At 38.5% G+C, this 14,106-nt stretch overlaps 1 protein-coding gene across 1 annotated transcript in view; it reads right to left on the reverse strand.

Moving 5' to 3' along the window:
* Window positions 1-14,106, reverse strand: part of IMPG1 (interphotoreceptor matrix proteoglycan 1) — a 115,736-nt gene that overhangs the window by 61,285 nt on the left and 40,345 nt on the right. The window contains exons 9-12 of the mRNA XM_004390117.1: window positions 13,820-13,840; window positions 12,214-12,449; window positions 11,425-11,501; window positions 10,476-10,554 (exon numbers count right to left, since the gene is read on the reverse strand). Coding sequence (XP_004390174.1) covers window positions 10,476-10,554; window positions 11,425-11,501; window positions 12,214-12,449; window positions 13,820-13,840 — 413 coding nt within the window. The remainder of the gene's footprint in view (window positions 1-10,475; window positions 10,555-11,424; window positions 11,502-12,213; window positions 12,450-13,819; window positions 13,841-14,106) is intronic.

Consider the following 14,106-nt stretch of genomic DNA (forward strand, 5'->3'; position numbering starts at 1 on the left):
GTGACTCTGTGTATTCCTTCCATCTTCTTTTGATGCTTCCTGCATTGTTCAATTTTTTGCCCATAGAATCCTTCAGTATTGCAACACGAGGCTTGAATTTTTTCTTCAGTTTATTCAGCTTGAGAAGTGCTGAGCATATTTTTTTGTTTTGGTTTTCTAACTCCAGGTCTTTGAATGTTTCATTATAATACTTCACTTCAACTTCTCGAGCTGCCCTTTGAAATCTTCTGTTCAGCTCTTTTAGTTCATCTCTATGTTCAAGAGCAAGTTTCAGAGTCTCTTCTGACATCCATTTTGGTCTTTTCTTTCTTTCCTGTCTTTTTAATGACCTTTTGCTTTCTTTGTGTATGATGTCCTTGATGTCACCCCGTAAGTCATCTGGTCATTAGTGTTCAATGTGTCAAATCTATTCTTGAGATGGTCTCTAAATTCAGGTGGGATATACTCAAGGTCATACTTTGGCTCTCGTGGACTTGTTTTAATTTTCTTCAGCTTCAGCTTGAATTTGCGTAGAATCAATTGATGGTCTGTTCTGCAGTTGGCCCCTGACATTTTTCTGACTGACAATATTGACCTTTTCCACTGTCTCTTTCCACAAATGCAGTAGATTTGATACTTGTGTATTCCATTCAGCTAGGTTCACGTGTATAGTCACTGTTTATGTTGTTAAAAAAGGTATTTCCAATGAATGAGTCATTGGTCTTGCAAAATTCTGTCATGAGGTCTCCCACATCATTTCTATCACCAAGGCCATATTTTCCAACTTCTGATCCTTTTTCTTTTTTTCCATCTTTTGCATTCTAATCATCAGTAATTGTCAATGCATTTTGATTGCATATTTGATCAATTCCATACTGCATAAAATGGCAAAAATCTTCAATTTCTTCATCTTTGGCATTAGCAGTTGCTGTGTAAATTTGAATCACATATTTTTAAACAAATAATGCATGCCTTCAATGTTTGTTTGACAACTGCGCGTTCCTCCCATGAGGTATTTTCAAAAGTGCTGCTATGTCAATTTTTTTTACATGTTGCTGTAAAAAACAAATAACATAGTGTGCTTATGAAAATACCTCACGAGGGGGAGGGCGTGGTTGGCAAACATAGATGGTATCCATTATTGTCGTAAAAATATGGTAATAGTTGTATTAACTGGTTTTCCTGTAGGCATATGGATATTATCCTATCACTGACAGTGTTGTATTTCAGGACAGACCTAGACATGTTCTTTTTGATGATGAATGTGACACCGTTCCTCTTCCCAGCATCATATACCATATGATTGTCTGATTAAAAATGGCCCATACCAGTCCATTTCAGCTCACTAATGCCTATGATACCGATTTTCAAGCGTTCCATTTCATTTTTGACAACTTCCACTTTTCCTAGATTCATCCTTCGTATACTCCACGTTCCCATTTCTAATGGATGTTTGCAATGTTTCTTCTTATTTTCAGTCGTGTCACATGAGCAAATGAAGGTCCTGAAAGTTTTACTCTATCCATATCATTAAAGTTGACTGTACTGTGAGGAGGCAGCTCTTCCCCTGTTGTATTTTGAGTGCCTTCAGACTTGAGGGGCTCATCTTCTGGCACTGTATCAGACAATGTTCTGCTGCTATCCATAAGGTTTTCATTGGCCAGTTTTTTCAGAAGTAGATCCTCAGGTCCTTTTTCCCAGTCTATCTTAGTCTGGAAGCCCTGCTGAAACTTGTCCACCACAGGTAACCCTGCTGGCATAGCTTGTAGCATCATAGCAACACACAAGCCACCACAGTACAACAAACTGACAGATGAGTGCTGGTCATCTTAGGACACCTTAGTGTCTACCTTAGGACAGCTAAAATGTCACTTTCCCTCAATGAAATAGCTGCTTCTTCAATTAAAGCATTGATCATATACATCTGTACCAATGCAATTCTCTCCAACAAAACCCGAGGTGACATTTTTTCCTCATAGTCTCATAAGTGGCCTTGTTTGCCCCGGGTTCATCTCTGCATTCAAACCATTTATACAGTTGGTGCCCAATCCTATAAAAATGGGCAAAAGAGGAGCAGAAACACTTGCCTTCTCACCCTAATTCTGATGTTAACTCATGTGGGTCAAGATATGTGAACATGAGACAGAAATCCTTATAGGTATGAGCACACCGTGTCCGATTTCTTGAGAAGTGATGGTTATGGAAATGGGTTAGGCATTACTTTGACCACCTAACTTACTCCATCCCTGTGACTCTCTGTTCATGGCTTTCCTCGGGGAAAACTTTCTTTCTATTCTCATTCCATTGTAGTGTGTATTTCTTGCCCTCTCTTTTCTTCTCCCATGAGTTCATTCCACTCACACAAATACTGACTACCTGTTACCACTAATGACAAGTATACAGTTTACGTTATGATTAAGGGCATTCCATCAGACGATGCTGCTTCTCTTTCTACCGGATGAGTTGGTTGAATTATTACCTGATTTCCCCTGCTCTAGTTCTGGACTTGAATCTTTTCTACTGACTTAATGTGTATATCACCTTCTGTGTTTTTACCTTCTATGCCAAGCAGCTTCTCTGGCCTCATTTAACTCATTTCTACCAAAATTCTGACCACTTAGGTGAGTCTTCCTAATGTATATTGGAAATCCTCTATTCTCTGACTTGTGCTGAGTTTTCATAGAGAGAAGAAGGGAGGGATGAGGGAGGGAGGGAGAGAGAGAGAGAAAGAGAGAGAGAGAGAGAAAGAGAGAGAGAGAGAAAGAGACTTATGCACCCTTTCAAGCTCACATTCACGCAGCCGTTGGGTTGATTCTCATAGCGACCCTGTAGGACAGAGTAGAACTGCCCCATAGGGTTTCCAAGGCTATAATACTTTTTGTCTTGAAAATTAGGTTTTTATTTACTATTGCAATTTCTTACTCAAGTATCTTTTTTTAAATTGTGTTTTAGGTTAAAGTTTACAGTACAAATTAGTTTCTCATTAAAAAATTTATACACAAATTGTTTTGTGACATCGGTTGCAATCCCCGAAATGTGTCAGCACTCTCCCTCTTTCCCTTTACACCTCGGTTCCCCATGTCGATTGTCCAGGTTTCCTGTCCCTTCCTACCTTCTCATCTTTGCTTTTGGGCAAGTATTGCCCATTTGGTCTCCTATACTTGAGTGAACTAAGAAGCATACTCCTCATGTGTGTTATTGTTGGTTTTATAGGCCTGCCTAATCTTTGGCTTAAAAAAAGGTGGACTTCAGGAGTGGCTTCAGTTCTGAGTTAGCAGGGTGTCAGGGAGCCATAGTTTCAGGGGTCCCTCCAGTCTCTGTCAGACCAGTAAGTCTGGTCTTTTTTCGTGAATTTGAATTTTGCTCTACATTTTTCTCCCGCTCTGTCTGGAACTCTCTATTGTGACCCTTGTCACAGCGGTTGTTGGTGGTAGCCAGGCACCATCTAGTTCTTCTGGGCTCAGGCTGGTGGAGGCTGTGGTTCATATGGTCCATTAGTCCTTTGGACTGACATTTTCCTTGTATCTTTGGTTTTCTTCATTCTCCTTTGCTCTGAACATGATGGGATCAATAGATGTATTTTAGATGGCTGCTTGAAAGCTTTTAAGACCCCAGATGCTATTCACCAAAATAGGATGTAGACCATTTTCTTTATGAGCTATGTTATGCCAGTTGACCTAGGTGTCTTCTGAGACCATGTTCCCCAGCACTTAGCCCCAGTAACTCAGTCCCTCAAGGTGTTTGGATATGTCTAGGAAGCTTCTATGACTTTGCCTTGGTCAAGTTGTGCTGACTTTCCCTATATTGCGCATTGTCTTTCCTTTTATCAAATTTAATAACTGTCCACTATCTAGTTAGTAATTTCCCCTTCCCACCCCTCACCTCTGTACTATTAAAGATTTTTTTTCTGTATGTAAACCTTTTCTTGAATTTTTATAATAGTGATCTCATACAATATTTGCCCTTTTGTGATTGACTTATTTCACTCAGCATAAAGCCCTCCACATTCATCCATGTTGTGAGATGTTTCACAGATTCATCATTGTTTTTATCGTTGCATAGTATGGACTTAATCTTTCTTTTCAGAGACATTCTCTGTGCTTCTTACATTGTAATTCAGAGCTCTCCAACAAGAAATTTTAATTTATCTCAAAGTCTAGGCCTTGGAAACATCACAGGTATATGTGACTTTGTATTCCTCTACTAAAGATGGGGTTTCATCTTTGACAGCTACTGTCCTCCAATACTTTCTCCATTCAGTGTTGTTTTAATCTCTTTCTTCCTTACGTCTTACATTAACCTTTTTTTCTGAAAAATTTCTCAACACTCCAAATGTAATAGCAGAATAATATGCTTTTAAGTTAATATGTCTGTTAAAATGGCCATATTGGTTTAATTTTGAAATGTATTTAAAGGTTTATTCATGCTAAGAAGGTCTTATCATCAGAGCTGTTTACCACTGAGGGTTGTTCCAGGGAATAAAGCTCAACAGGCATATTCTAATTGTTTCAGTGCCACGAAGTGTGAAAGAAAACAGGGCCGAGACGATTTCCAGATAATGTGTGAGGCGGCTGCCATGCTTCATGGTGTGTGGCATGCCCATTGCTGAGCTGACAGCTGCCATGTGCCAGTTTTCTGCCACTGCTGAGGCATGGGCATTTCTGCTAGAGTTAGTAAGATACAAATACAGCCACTTCTGTGGTGTATTAGTGGCCACTCTAAGAAATAAGTAGGGATAGAATGCAGGTGCAGTTCCCTGCCAGCCCAGGAATTATTCAGACTAGTCCATCACATCCTTTTGTTGGAACCAGGTGTCATCCCACCCTCTTGTTACTACAAAGCCTGCGTCCTTCAGACCCTGCTTGTTCACTGTGTTCCTTGTTCACTCCCATGTAGCCCTTTCTGGAGGTAGAGCCCCTTGTCTCCTGGCTGTGAGTATATGTGACTAGTAAACTGCTGCTGTTCTCATTTGTCCAGTGTTGGATGTTATGTGTTTCTCCATCCTCATAACCCTAGGGTGAGAATTCCCCTATGAGTCGGAATTGACTTGACGGCAATGTGTGTGTGTGTGTGTGTGTGTGTGTGTGTAACGCAGTGAAGAGGAAGTAATCAAAATACCAGTGCCTGATTATAAAGAGATAATAACCCATTGCCGTGGAGTCGATTCTGACTCATAGTGACCCTATGGGACAGAGCAGAACTGCCCCATAGGGTTTCTAAGCTGAAATCTTTATGGATATGCCACATCTTTCTCCCTTGGGGCAGCTGGTCGGTTCAAATTGCCGACTTTTTGGTTAGCAGCCGAGCGCTTAACCACTGCACCACCAAAGCTCCTTTAAAGACATAATAGAAGGGCAATATTTGGACATCTGAGAGAAATGGCCAAACTAGATCACAGGCCTAGTAGAGAAACTGCAGACACATATTACCACTTCCCACTAATAAGCCTATAACAGACATTGCTCCTCAATCAGGCCATGCTTTCTTGCTGAGCCCATTCATGGCTTCAGAATTCTTCAAATGATTTTACCTCTTAAAATTCATTCAAATAAATTCACTTCTGTCCATCTTCACTTTCTATTACAAGTCCAAGCCTGGATTACTGTTAAGACTTTCCTAATTGATTGCTTACATTTGCCCACCTCTGGCCAATTCTTCACAATGCAGTCAGAAGGATCTATTTAAACTCAAATTTGATGTGTCATTCCTTTACTTAAAACCCTTGAATGGTTCTTAACAAGACTTATAAACTTATACTTCTCTAGAGCTTCATCATTTTCTGCTCTCTATTTAACTCATTTTCTAACTATACTAAGGTTTCCCTGAGTTGTACAAATGGTTAAGCACTTGATGACTAGCTGAAGGTTGGTGTTTAAGTCCACTTAGAGTCACTTTGGAAGACAGGCCTAGCAATCTGCTTCTGAAAGGTCACAGCCTTGAAAACCCTATGGAGCAGTTCTACTCTGCACACACGGTGTAGCCATGAGTCCGGATTGACACGCCTTGGCAACTAACAGCAACAATAGGAAGTCATCAGGCTAGCATAATGGAGGAATATCCCAGGCATGAGAAAAAATAGTTTATGCAAAGGCATAAGTGCATGAAAGTTGATGTTCAGTGGTATGACCAGAAGTGATAGCAGAATACTATATTCCTGGGCCATAGATTTGGTTCTGAGCTCCATAGCCAGAGCAAAAGGGAAAATATCAGATTATTCCCATTAACTCTGAGTTTCATAGAGGTACTAGGATACAAACTCCTTCTTTCCTTCCTTCCTTTAATTCATTCAATGTGTATTTGTTGGCTTGTCCATATGTGCTAAGCATCTGGTTGGGCACTGGTTGGGACCACAGTCCCTGAACTCATGGAGCATTAGAAGATGAGTTCTGTACTGAGTTCATTCCATTTAGCTCACTCCACTGATTCCATGGAGTCAAAAGCTCCTTTAATGAAGAAAAATTGTAAACATATGTTGATTTTAACATATTTTCCATAGAGGAGAATACAAGACAAAATAATGTTCAGTAGCAGAATAGCTCTGCCTAAAGTTAGCTAAATCACCCATTAAAACATTGCAGTTTGTTAAGAGACCAGGCTTACATTTTAAGTGGAATGTCTATCAAGTGAAAAAGCCCATAATTTGGGAGAGAGGGCACTAAATAGCTTTTCTCTTCATAGATCAGATGATTATGCTAATGTGCTAAAATAGAAATGTAACACACACCCCCATTTAAAACAAAACACAACACAAAAACTTATATTCTAATGATTTGATGCTATTTTTGAAGGAGTTTAATACATACATGTGAAGGATGGAATGCTGAGCTTTCTCCTCTATGATTCTCATTTGTTATGAAATAGAAGTGATCTTAACAGATAACTGGCTTTGTAAGAAAGAATGGCTTGAGATCACCTCTCCTAAAAATGTTTATAAGACTTCAAAATTCTGTACATCATACCAATTCATTTAGTTTTCTAGAGGCATATTTTGCAAGTACTTTATCTCAGGGGATTAACTACTAAATTAAACTGCTTAAACTGAGAGATTTCTATGAGTGCTTTACTGAGATTTTAATGGCTTGGTGGGCGTTAAGTGACACTAACCTTAAAAATTTTCCATGCTAAAATTATCTCAGTAATACCATGGTTCAGAACTTTGAAGCTGTATTTGTCATTTTACCTGTGCATGGGAGAAGCCTGGAATTGTTTACAGGGAAGGGAAGCCTTGGTCTTGTCCAGAGTGCTCTTCTTTCTGCTCATTTCCATGAATAAGTGGGGTGCCCTTATAATCAGGAATGTTTCCTGGTTAGGGTCTTCATTTTTCATTCAGATATGTCATTCCTATCTCTGGCTAGGCTGATTATGAAAGCTTATGGATCTGCCCTTAATTGGCAACATAACATGTTCACAGTCTAGGCCTATGTCAGCAAATGTAACTCTTCTTGCTAGATACTAGTCAAAAGCTCAGTTATGAGATATAATTTTTATTTATGGAGCACTGACTGAAGGTTATGCAGCACATCCATTCCTCTAGATACTCTAAAATCAATCCTTCAATTAAGGCAGACTGTCAGAACCTAGCCCTTCATAGAACAGCTGCTGCTAATGAACTGGGCTCTGGCATGCCACTGTGCATCTCCTATAGAGGCCTTAAAGGCAATGCCCTGACACTGAGTGTACACAGTAGGGAGGTTGATGTGGACAAGACCTTGTTGCCACAACTCAGTATTCTCTCTATGAGGACCCACAGGAAAAAAAAAAAAATTGTTTTTTCTCTTAAACAATTGCCATACTGTAAGCATGCAGACCCAGAATTGCATGACTGATGGTGTTTTCCTTATTGCCAAGCCTGCTTAGAGACAAACTCATGAACCTTATTTTTTATGAATGAAGTAAAATTTTACTAAAATTCAAAACCTCCATGAAAATCTAATAACAAGCCACAGTATAGGAGATTGAGGAAGAGTAGAGAGGGAAATATGAGAAGAACCAAGAAGGAGTCATTTTGTCTAAGAAGGAGTCTACTTGAAATGCTTTATGGTATCTTAATGCTTAATGAAAAAGAAAGAATCCAGTGAGCATTTAACACTGATCACTTCACCAAAGGGTTTCTTTTGTTTTATGCAACCAACTCTTAAATGATTTGAATGTCAAAATAATGGTTGATGTGGATTATGGTAGATTATACAAGAAGAGAGTGGTCAACAAGAGTTAATCACCAGAAATATCAAATAAAATAACAATGGAAACAGGGCTGCTAAATTCATCAATTAGGAGGCCATCTGTGACGCTGGTGAAAGTTGTGTCTCTGTAATGTGTGGTTAGAAGTGAAACACTGGTGATTAAGAGGTGAGATAGTAGAGACCCAAAAGTATAGACTATTAAAAAAAAATTGATAGAGTAGTGAATTAAGGAGAGAAGAGGCTGTGGGTTGAGGGCAAAGCAAGTTCGAGGGAATTGTTTTAAGTGATGGGGCATACTTAAGCGAATCTTAGTATAATAGATGAAGGAAATCTGATGATGGTCCTGACTCTGAGACCAGCTATGGTGTGACCTTGAGGAAGGCTCTTCATGTCTCTGGCCTTGGTTTTCTCATCTGCAAAACACAGTGGCTTAACTAGATTATCTCTAAGATCCTTTCAGGCTTAGTGTTCTATGGTATACTCATGAATAGAAAGAATGAATAAATAAGAACAGTAAAGCAATTAAAAATATAATGCTATTATTTTTATTAATCTACTTGAAATGTTTTATGATATCTTAATGCTTAATGAAAAGAAAGAATCCAGTGAGCATTTAACACTGATCATTTCACCAAAGGGTTTGTTTTGTTTTACGCAACCAACTCTTAAATGATTTGAAAGTCAAAATAATGGTTGATGTGGATTATGGTAGATTATAAATGGCCAGAAATTCTTTGATACTACTCCCATTAAGAGATAGGGTCTATGTTCTCTCCCCTTGAATCAAGATGGGCTCTGTGGCTGCCTGGCTATTAGAATATGAGAAAGTGGTGGTGTTTCTGGGCCCTTAAGAGCCTGGCAGCTTTCACTTTCTGTCTCTTGGGATACTGGCTCTTTGAACCCAGCTGCCATGCTGTGTGGAAGCCCAAGCATCCCTGTTGAGAGGCCTGTATAGAGAGGAAATGAGTCTCCCAGCCAACAGCTCTGGTTAAGCACTTATTTGCCTTCCATATAAGTGAACCATCTTGGAAATGGATCTTCAACACCAGTTGAGATACCCCAGTTGATACAACATGGAGCAGAGAAGAATCATGCTCACTAATCTGTGCCCAAATTTCAAATGTATGGGCAAAATAAATGATTGTTGTTTTAAGCCACTAAATTTAGGGGTGGTTCGTAATGCAGCAATAGGTAACTGTATCATGCAGTTAACATTTATTCACTGGTAATCATGTAAGCCAAATCCAATTAGCATAGTTGGTTCTGCTATCATACCATATATGCTATGCATTCCTGAAAAATCTTGCATCCCATAAAATTGTGTACAAACTGTACAGAGTTTATGAGAAAAATAAGGTTGCAGTGGACCACTCAAGACCTGTAGAATTTTGTAATGAGAGCCCTAACTAAAACAATAACAATCTTATTAAAAATACCAGTCACAACAAATCTCCACTGGCATTTGCACTTAGAATCACAGGACATCTTTATCAAACTTATATTCTGGAGCTTGTGTGTCCCGAAAGACATTTACACTTGTAGCACTACCAGAGAGCCGTATAAAATAGAAAGCATAGGGGTTCTTGGAGCCACTAAATTAGCTACTTACGGCACTAAAGGAAGGCTCTTATGTAGGAATTTTAGTACTTTTTCTTAAGGTCTTCATATATTGCTAAAGCTTTCTCTTAAACTGTGAGAAAGTTTGACCCTATTGCCTCAAAAACTAACATTCTTGGAAATTAAAAATAAACCAAAAGGACTTCTGCGTTAACTGACAGCCTTCCATTTATCAATTACACATGAGCTAATTTGCATTAAAGAAACATGTAGGAGAACAGTATCAACAGTCAGCCTGTACGCAATGCAGTTCTCCTCATATGTGCCCTAAAGGAATACATATATTGACTGTAAAGGCCCCATCCATCTGTGGCCATAGCCCCATGTCAGGGACATGGGTCTTATGACCTACCTTGTCCTGACAGACTCAGTTTCAAAGCCAAGAGATTGTTGTTCTGCATGGGCAGCAGCTGATGCTACTTTGGTTTCAGTTTCCTTCACCAGATCCATAAGGAAAGGGCTGTCAGTGCTCTCTGTGGGCCTAGGAACCAGAGCTGAGGGAAGGACTTTGAGGGTGTCCTCCTCTTCAGAGGAGGGTTGCTCTATATACTGCTCTGTCGATTGGAGGTGCTGGCGTAGGCAAACCTTCTACTGCATCAGGGATGCCTTTGTCACTGGTCTTTGAGGCAGTGTCATAGATGGATTCCTCAAGGAGGAGGCTGACATCTAACACAGACTTTGTGGGAAGATACTCACCAGGTAAACCAGGCTCTGCTCTGTCAACTGTCTTAAGCCTGGATTGATCAAGAGGAAGTTCTGGACTCAAAGTAGCACCCTGAAGAATGAATTTAGGAAGACAAATGTTGAGAAGGAATATTTCATGGCGATACTCTGTATTTTTTTATTATTTAAATTCAAGCAAACCATTTAATAGTTTATTTGAATCTGCTGTGGAGGAAGATTCTGATGTAGAAACATGTTCTGAAAAGATAACATGCAATGAGACAGTGGCACAAAGTGATCTATTGGCTTCTTGGCTAATCGAATCTGCCTGAGTAGGACTAACACAACTAAAATACTTTGAATTGTGTCACTTATGTTTGAATTTCTGAAGCCCTTCATTATGAAGGGAACTCAAGGTTGGTCAGCACTTTTATTTATGAACATCTCAATGGCAACTTCTGGCATAAATTAAATGAACATAACTTTAAATGAAAGATAAAAAAATAATTACTGAACTTATTATTTTTATTTTCTAGGACATTAATTTGTACTTATAACCCCCCATAAATAAGTATTTAGATAAGATCTTAAAACTTAAAAACAAATTTATAAAGTATGCTTATGTTCATAATTATTTTTGAAGGTCAAAGATAAATAATATATTCTGCTGTCATTATTATTTTCAGTTCCTGAAAATGTGTTTGTTTTATCAAAAACAAAATTTCAACTCTATTTGAAACAAAGATCTAACTAAATTGAAAGAAGCTGTGAATTTTAAGATATTTGAAACGGAATTTGTATTATATTTTATTAATACAGATTCTGAAAGTAGGTTAACCAAGTACTGCTTGTTAAAATCAGAAAATAATCATAATTAGCATTGCAAATGGAATTTTGCTGTGTTCAGTCCTTAAGCTGATTTTTGATGGAAAGTTTTGAAGCTTTGTTCCTATCTGAAGAACAAAAAAGACACCAAACTCACTTTTGTGATATCAGCAAGGGGTGTAGGCAGCGCTTGCTGGGTGTCCGGATCAGAGCCTGGCAATGACTCAACAATTTCTGTGGGTGAAAAATCACAAGATTTGGATGTTTCTTTTTCCTTTGGTAGTGGGGCAGTAAAACAGGGTTGAAAAATGTGGCAATAACCAGTTCTTAAGGTTGTTTTGTGCTGTGTAGTTGATTTTGATGCATAGTGACCTTATAGGACAGAGCAGAACTGCCTCATAGTGTTTCCGAGGCTGTAATCTTTATGGAAGCAGACTGCCATATTTTTCTTTGCAATTGGAGACCTTTCGTTTACCAGCTGAGTGCTTTTACCACTGTGCCACCAGGGCTTCTTTCTTAAAGAATAGCACAATGTTATTATAGACGAAATTATTCTAATTCGAGTGTGCCATCTGATTCCTGCTGGGACCTGACTGATATAGATGAGGGATTCTGTCTGGGTTGTGCCAGCGGAGCTGAATTCTCCATCGGTTCTTCTCTCTACTTGAGTTCCGCTGGATGCCCATAGTTGATATGGACTGAACTAAAGCCCTTGGTATTTTCCTAAAGCTACTCTTGGTGTGAAGTGGTCACCAAAGGCTCATCAAATGAGACATAAGAGAGAGTGAGGAAAGACAGAAATGGTACTGTACATGATGTACCTGTCACAGTAACGACTGACTCTACCAGGTGCAAGTTAAAATGTCAGTGATAATGAGGCATTCACACTTCCTAGTCTCTCTATCACAATGAGGATAAATCCAGAAACATGAAATCACCAACTGACCATCAGTGAACTGAATTGTCCCCATGTCCAAGGATTGGTCTTCCTCGAGTGCTCTGCTGATCAGCTTTTTGAGGTCTATAGGTGTGAGATAGATTTCTGCTTGCTTGTTCTCCTCCATAATTCCATGACTTTCAATTATGTTCGACTCAAAAGACAGGAGGTCACCTGCAGGGCTCTTTGCTTCTGCGTTGTCTCTCTTGAAGATGGCCACAAGTCGCACCTCTACGAAACTTAAACTGTAGACAGCAGAGGACACATCCCACCCAAAGCTATTGTTACATATCTTGTAAACAGACTCACTATGTTGCTACAAAGCTTCAGGGCATCTGCATCCTCTTTCCTTATGGGTTCTTAAAGAACGTCCCACTTCAGAACCAATTTGATGTTTATCAGAAATTTAAAATGTAGGAAAAGAATTAACATATATTTTTCGTGCAGAAATAGAATGCCAGCGTGGAGGTTAAGTCTAGCTTGAAGAGGGATTACTAACTGAATCAAGTGATTATAGATTTTTCGTTTAGGTTTTTATGAAAAAGTGTTAATTGTCAAGAGTTGCTGGCAGTGACTAGTGTTTTTGGTGGTCTTATAGGTAAAGTCAATCAGCGTGAACGATGAATTGTCCCTTCTTCTAAAAACAGACATCTTTAGGAACGTCTGCAAAATAGCAATGTATGATATAGCAGTGACTCAATACTATTTACATGTTGTAACCAAAGCAAAAGCTTCAATCCTGAGGGCAATTTCTGTTCTACCTTTTTCTAAGAAGTATTTTTTAATTTAAAAATTAAACTCAATTTAAAACATAATTTTTTACCCTCAAGCTGCTTTTGAAATAACATATCAGAAGAAAGAGGAAGGAAAGTAGTACATGATTAACTATATTTATTATTGTATTTATTCATTCAATGCCTTTTTGCATGTAAAAATGAAACAGAATTCTCTATAGCTCTGTCCTCTAGGATCAATCAGGCTTTATCTTTTAGTTCACACCATAAATCCACACAGAAGGATGTGGAAGTTTTATAGAGGCCATAGGCACTGATAATGTGTTTTCTTGGCAGTTCTTCAGGCTACACAATCAGTCTGAGTCTACAGTTCATTATCTCACTAGTCAATTATAGGAGCTGAAGCTAGGTTCTTATTACTGATCTCTCTAAGACATAGTGGGTCTTTTCACAATTCAAACTGATCTTGGGACCAAGGGGCAAATTAGTTCCTCTGCTTTATTGCAGACTTAGGTTGCATGTATGTATGTGCATTCAGGCAGACAGCTTCCCATCACAAATGGCATTTAAGAAATAGTTAAAGCATGCTTGCATCACAGATGTGTGCTCTTCTAATTAAACCTTGAGTTTTATAGAGTACTCTTTAGCTGACTGATCAATGTTTACCGCTTAACACATACAATGATTTTAGCTAGAGCTTTTTTCCTCCTCCTACTGAATAATTGATTAATCACTCCCATTTAAATAAGAAACCGTTAAAAGGTCATTGGCTTATCCTAGACATCGTATATAAAAATTATTTGTACTAGGTCAGCATATATAGATTTGTGGGGGAAAATGTACTGTATTTATAAACATAAAATAAAATAAGTCCAAATTACCCATCTCTTTCTTTCTTTGGCCTTCATTTCATCATTCAGAATGGAAACATGCAGAGGAGAAAAAGTTTTATGAAATTGATTGAGATATTCAATTTATCATTGCATATTAAAAGAATGGCACATTCTTCTATTTCATAGTCTTCCATTTTTTCCCAGAGCTTTGAAGAAAACACATAAATAACCACCAGAATCTGGATGAAAATTTTGAGAACCGTATAAATCTCAGTAAAGAAATGTCATTATATTATGTTTCTGATTAGGATCTGAGCCTTAGTTCAGAGATCATA

The sequence above is a fragment of the Trichechus manatus genome, unplaced genomic scaffold (genome assembly GCF_000243295.1).
Source record: "Trichechus manatus latirostris isolate Lorelei unplaced genomic scaffold, TriManLat1.0 scaffold00283, whole genome shotgun sequence".
Taxonomy (NCBI): Eukaryota; Metazoa; Chordata; class Mammalia; order Sirenia; family Trichechidae; genus Trichechus; species Trichechus manatus.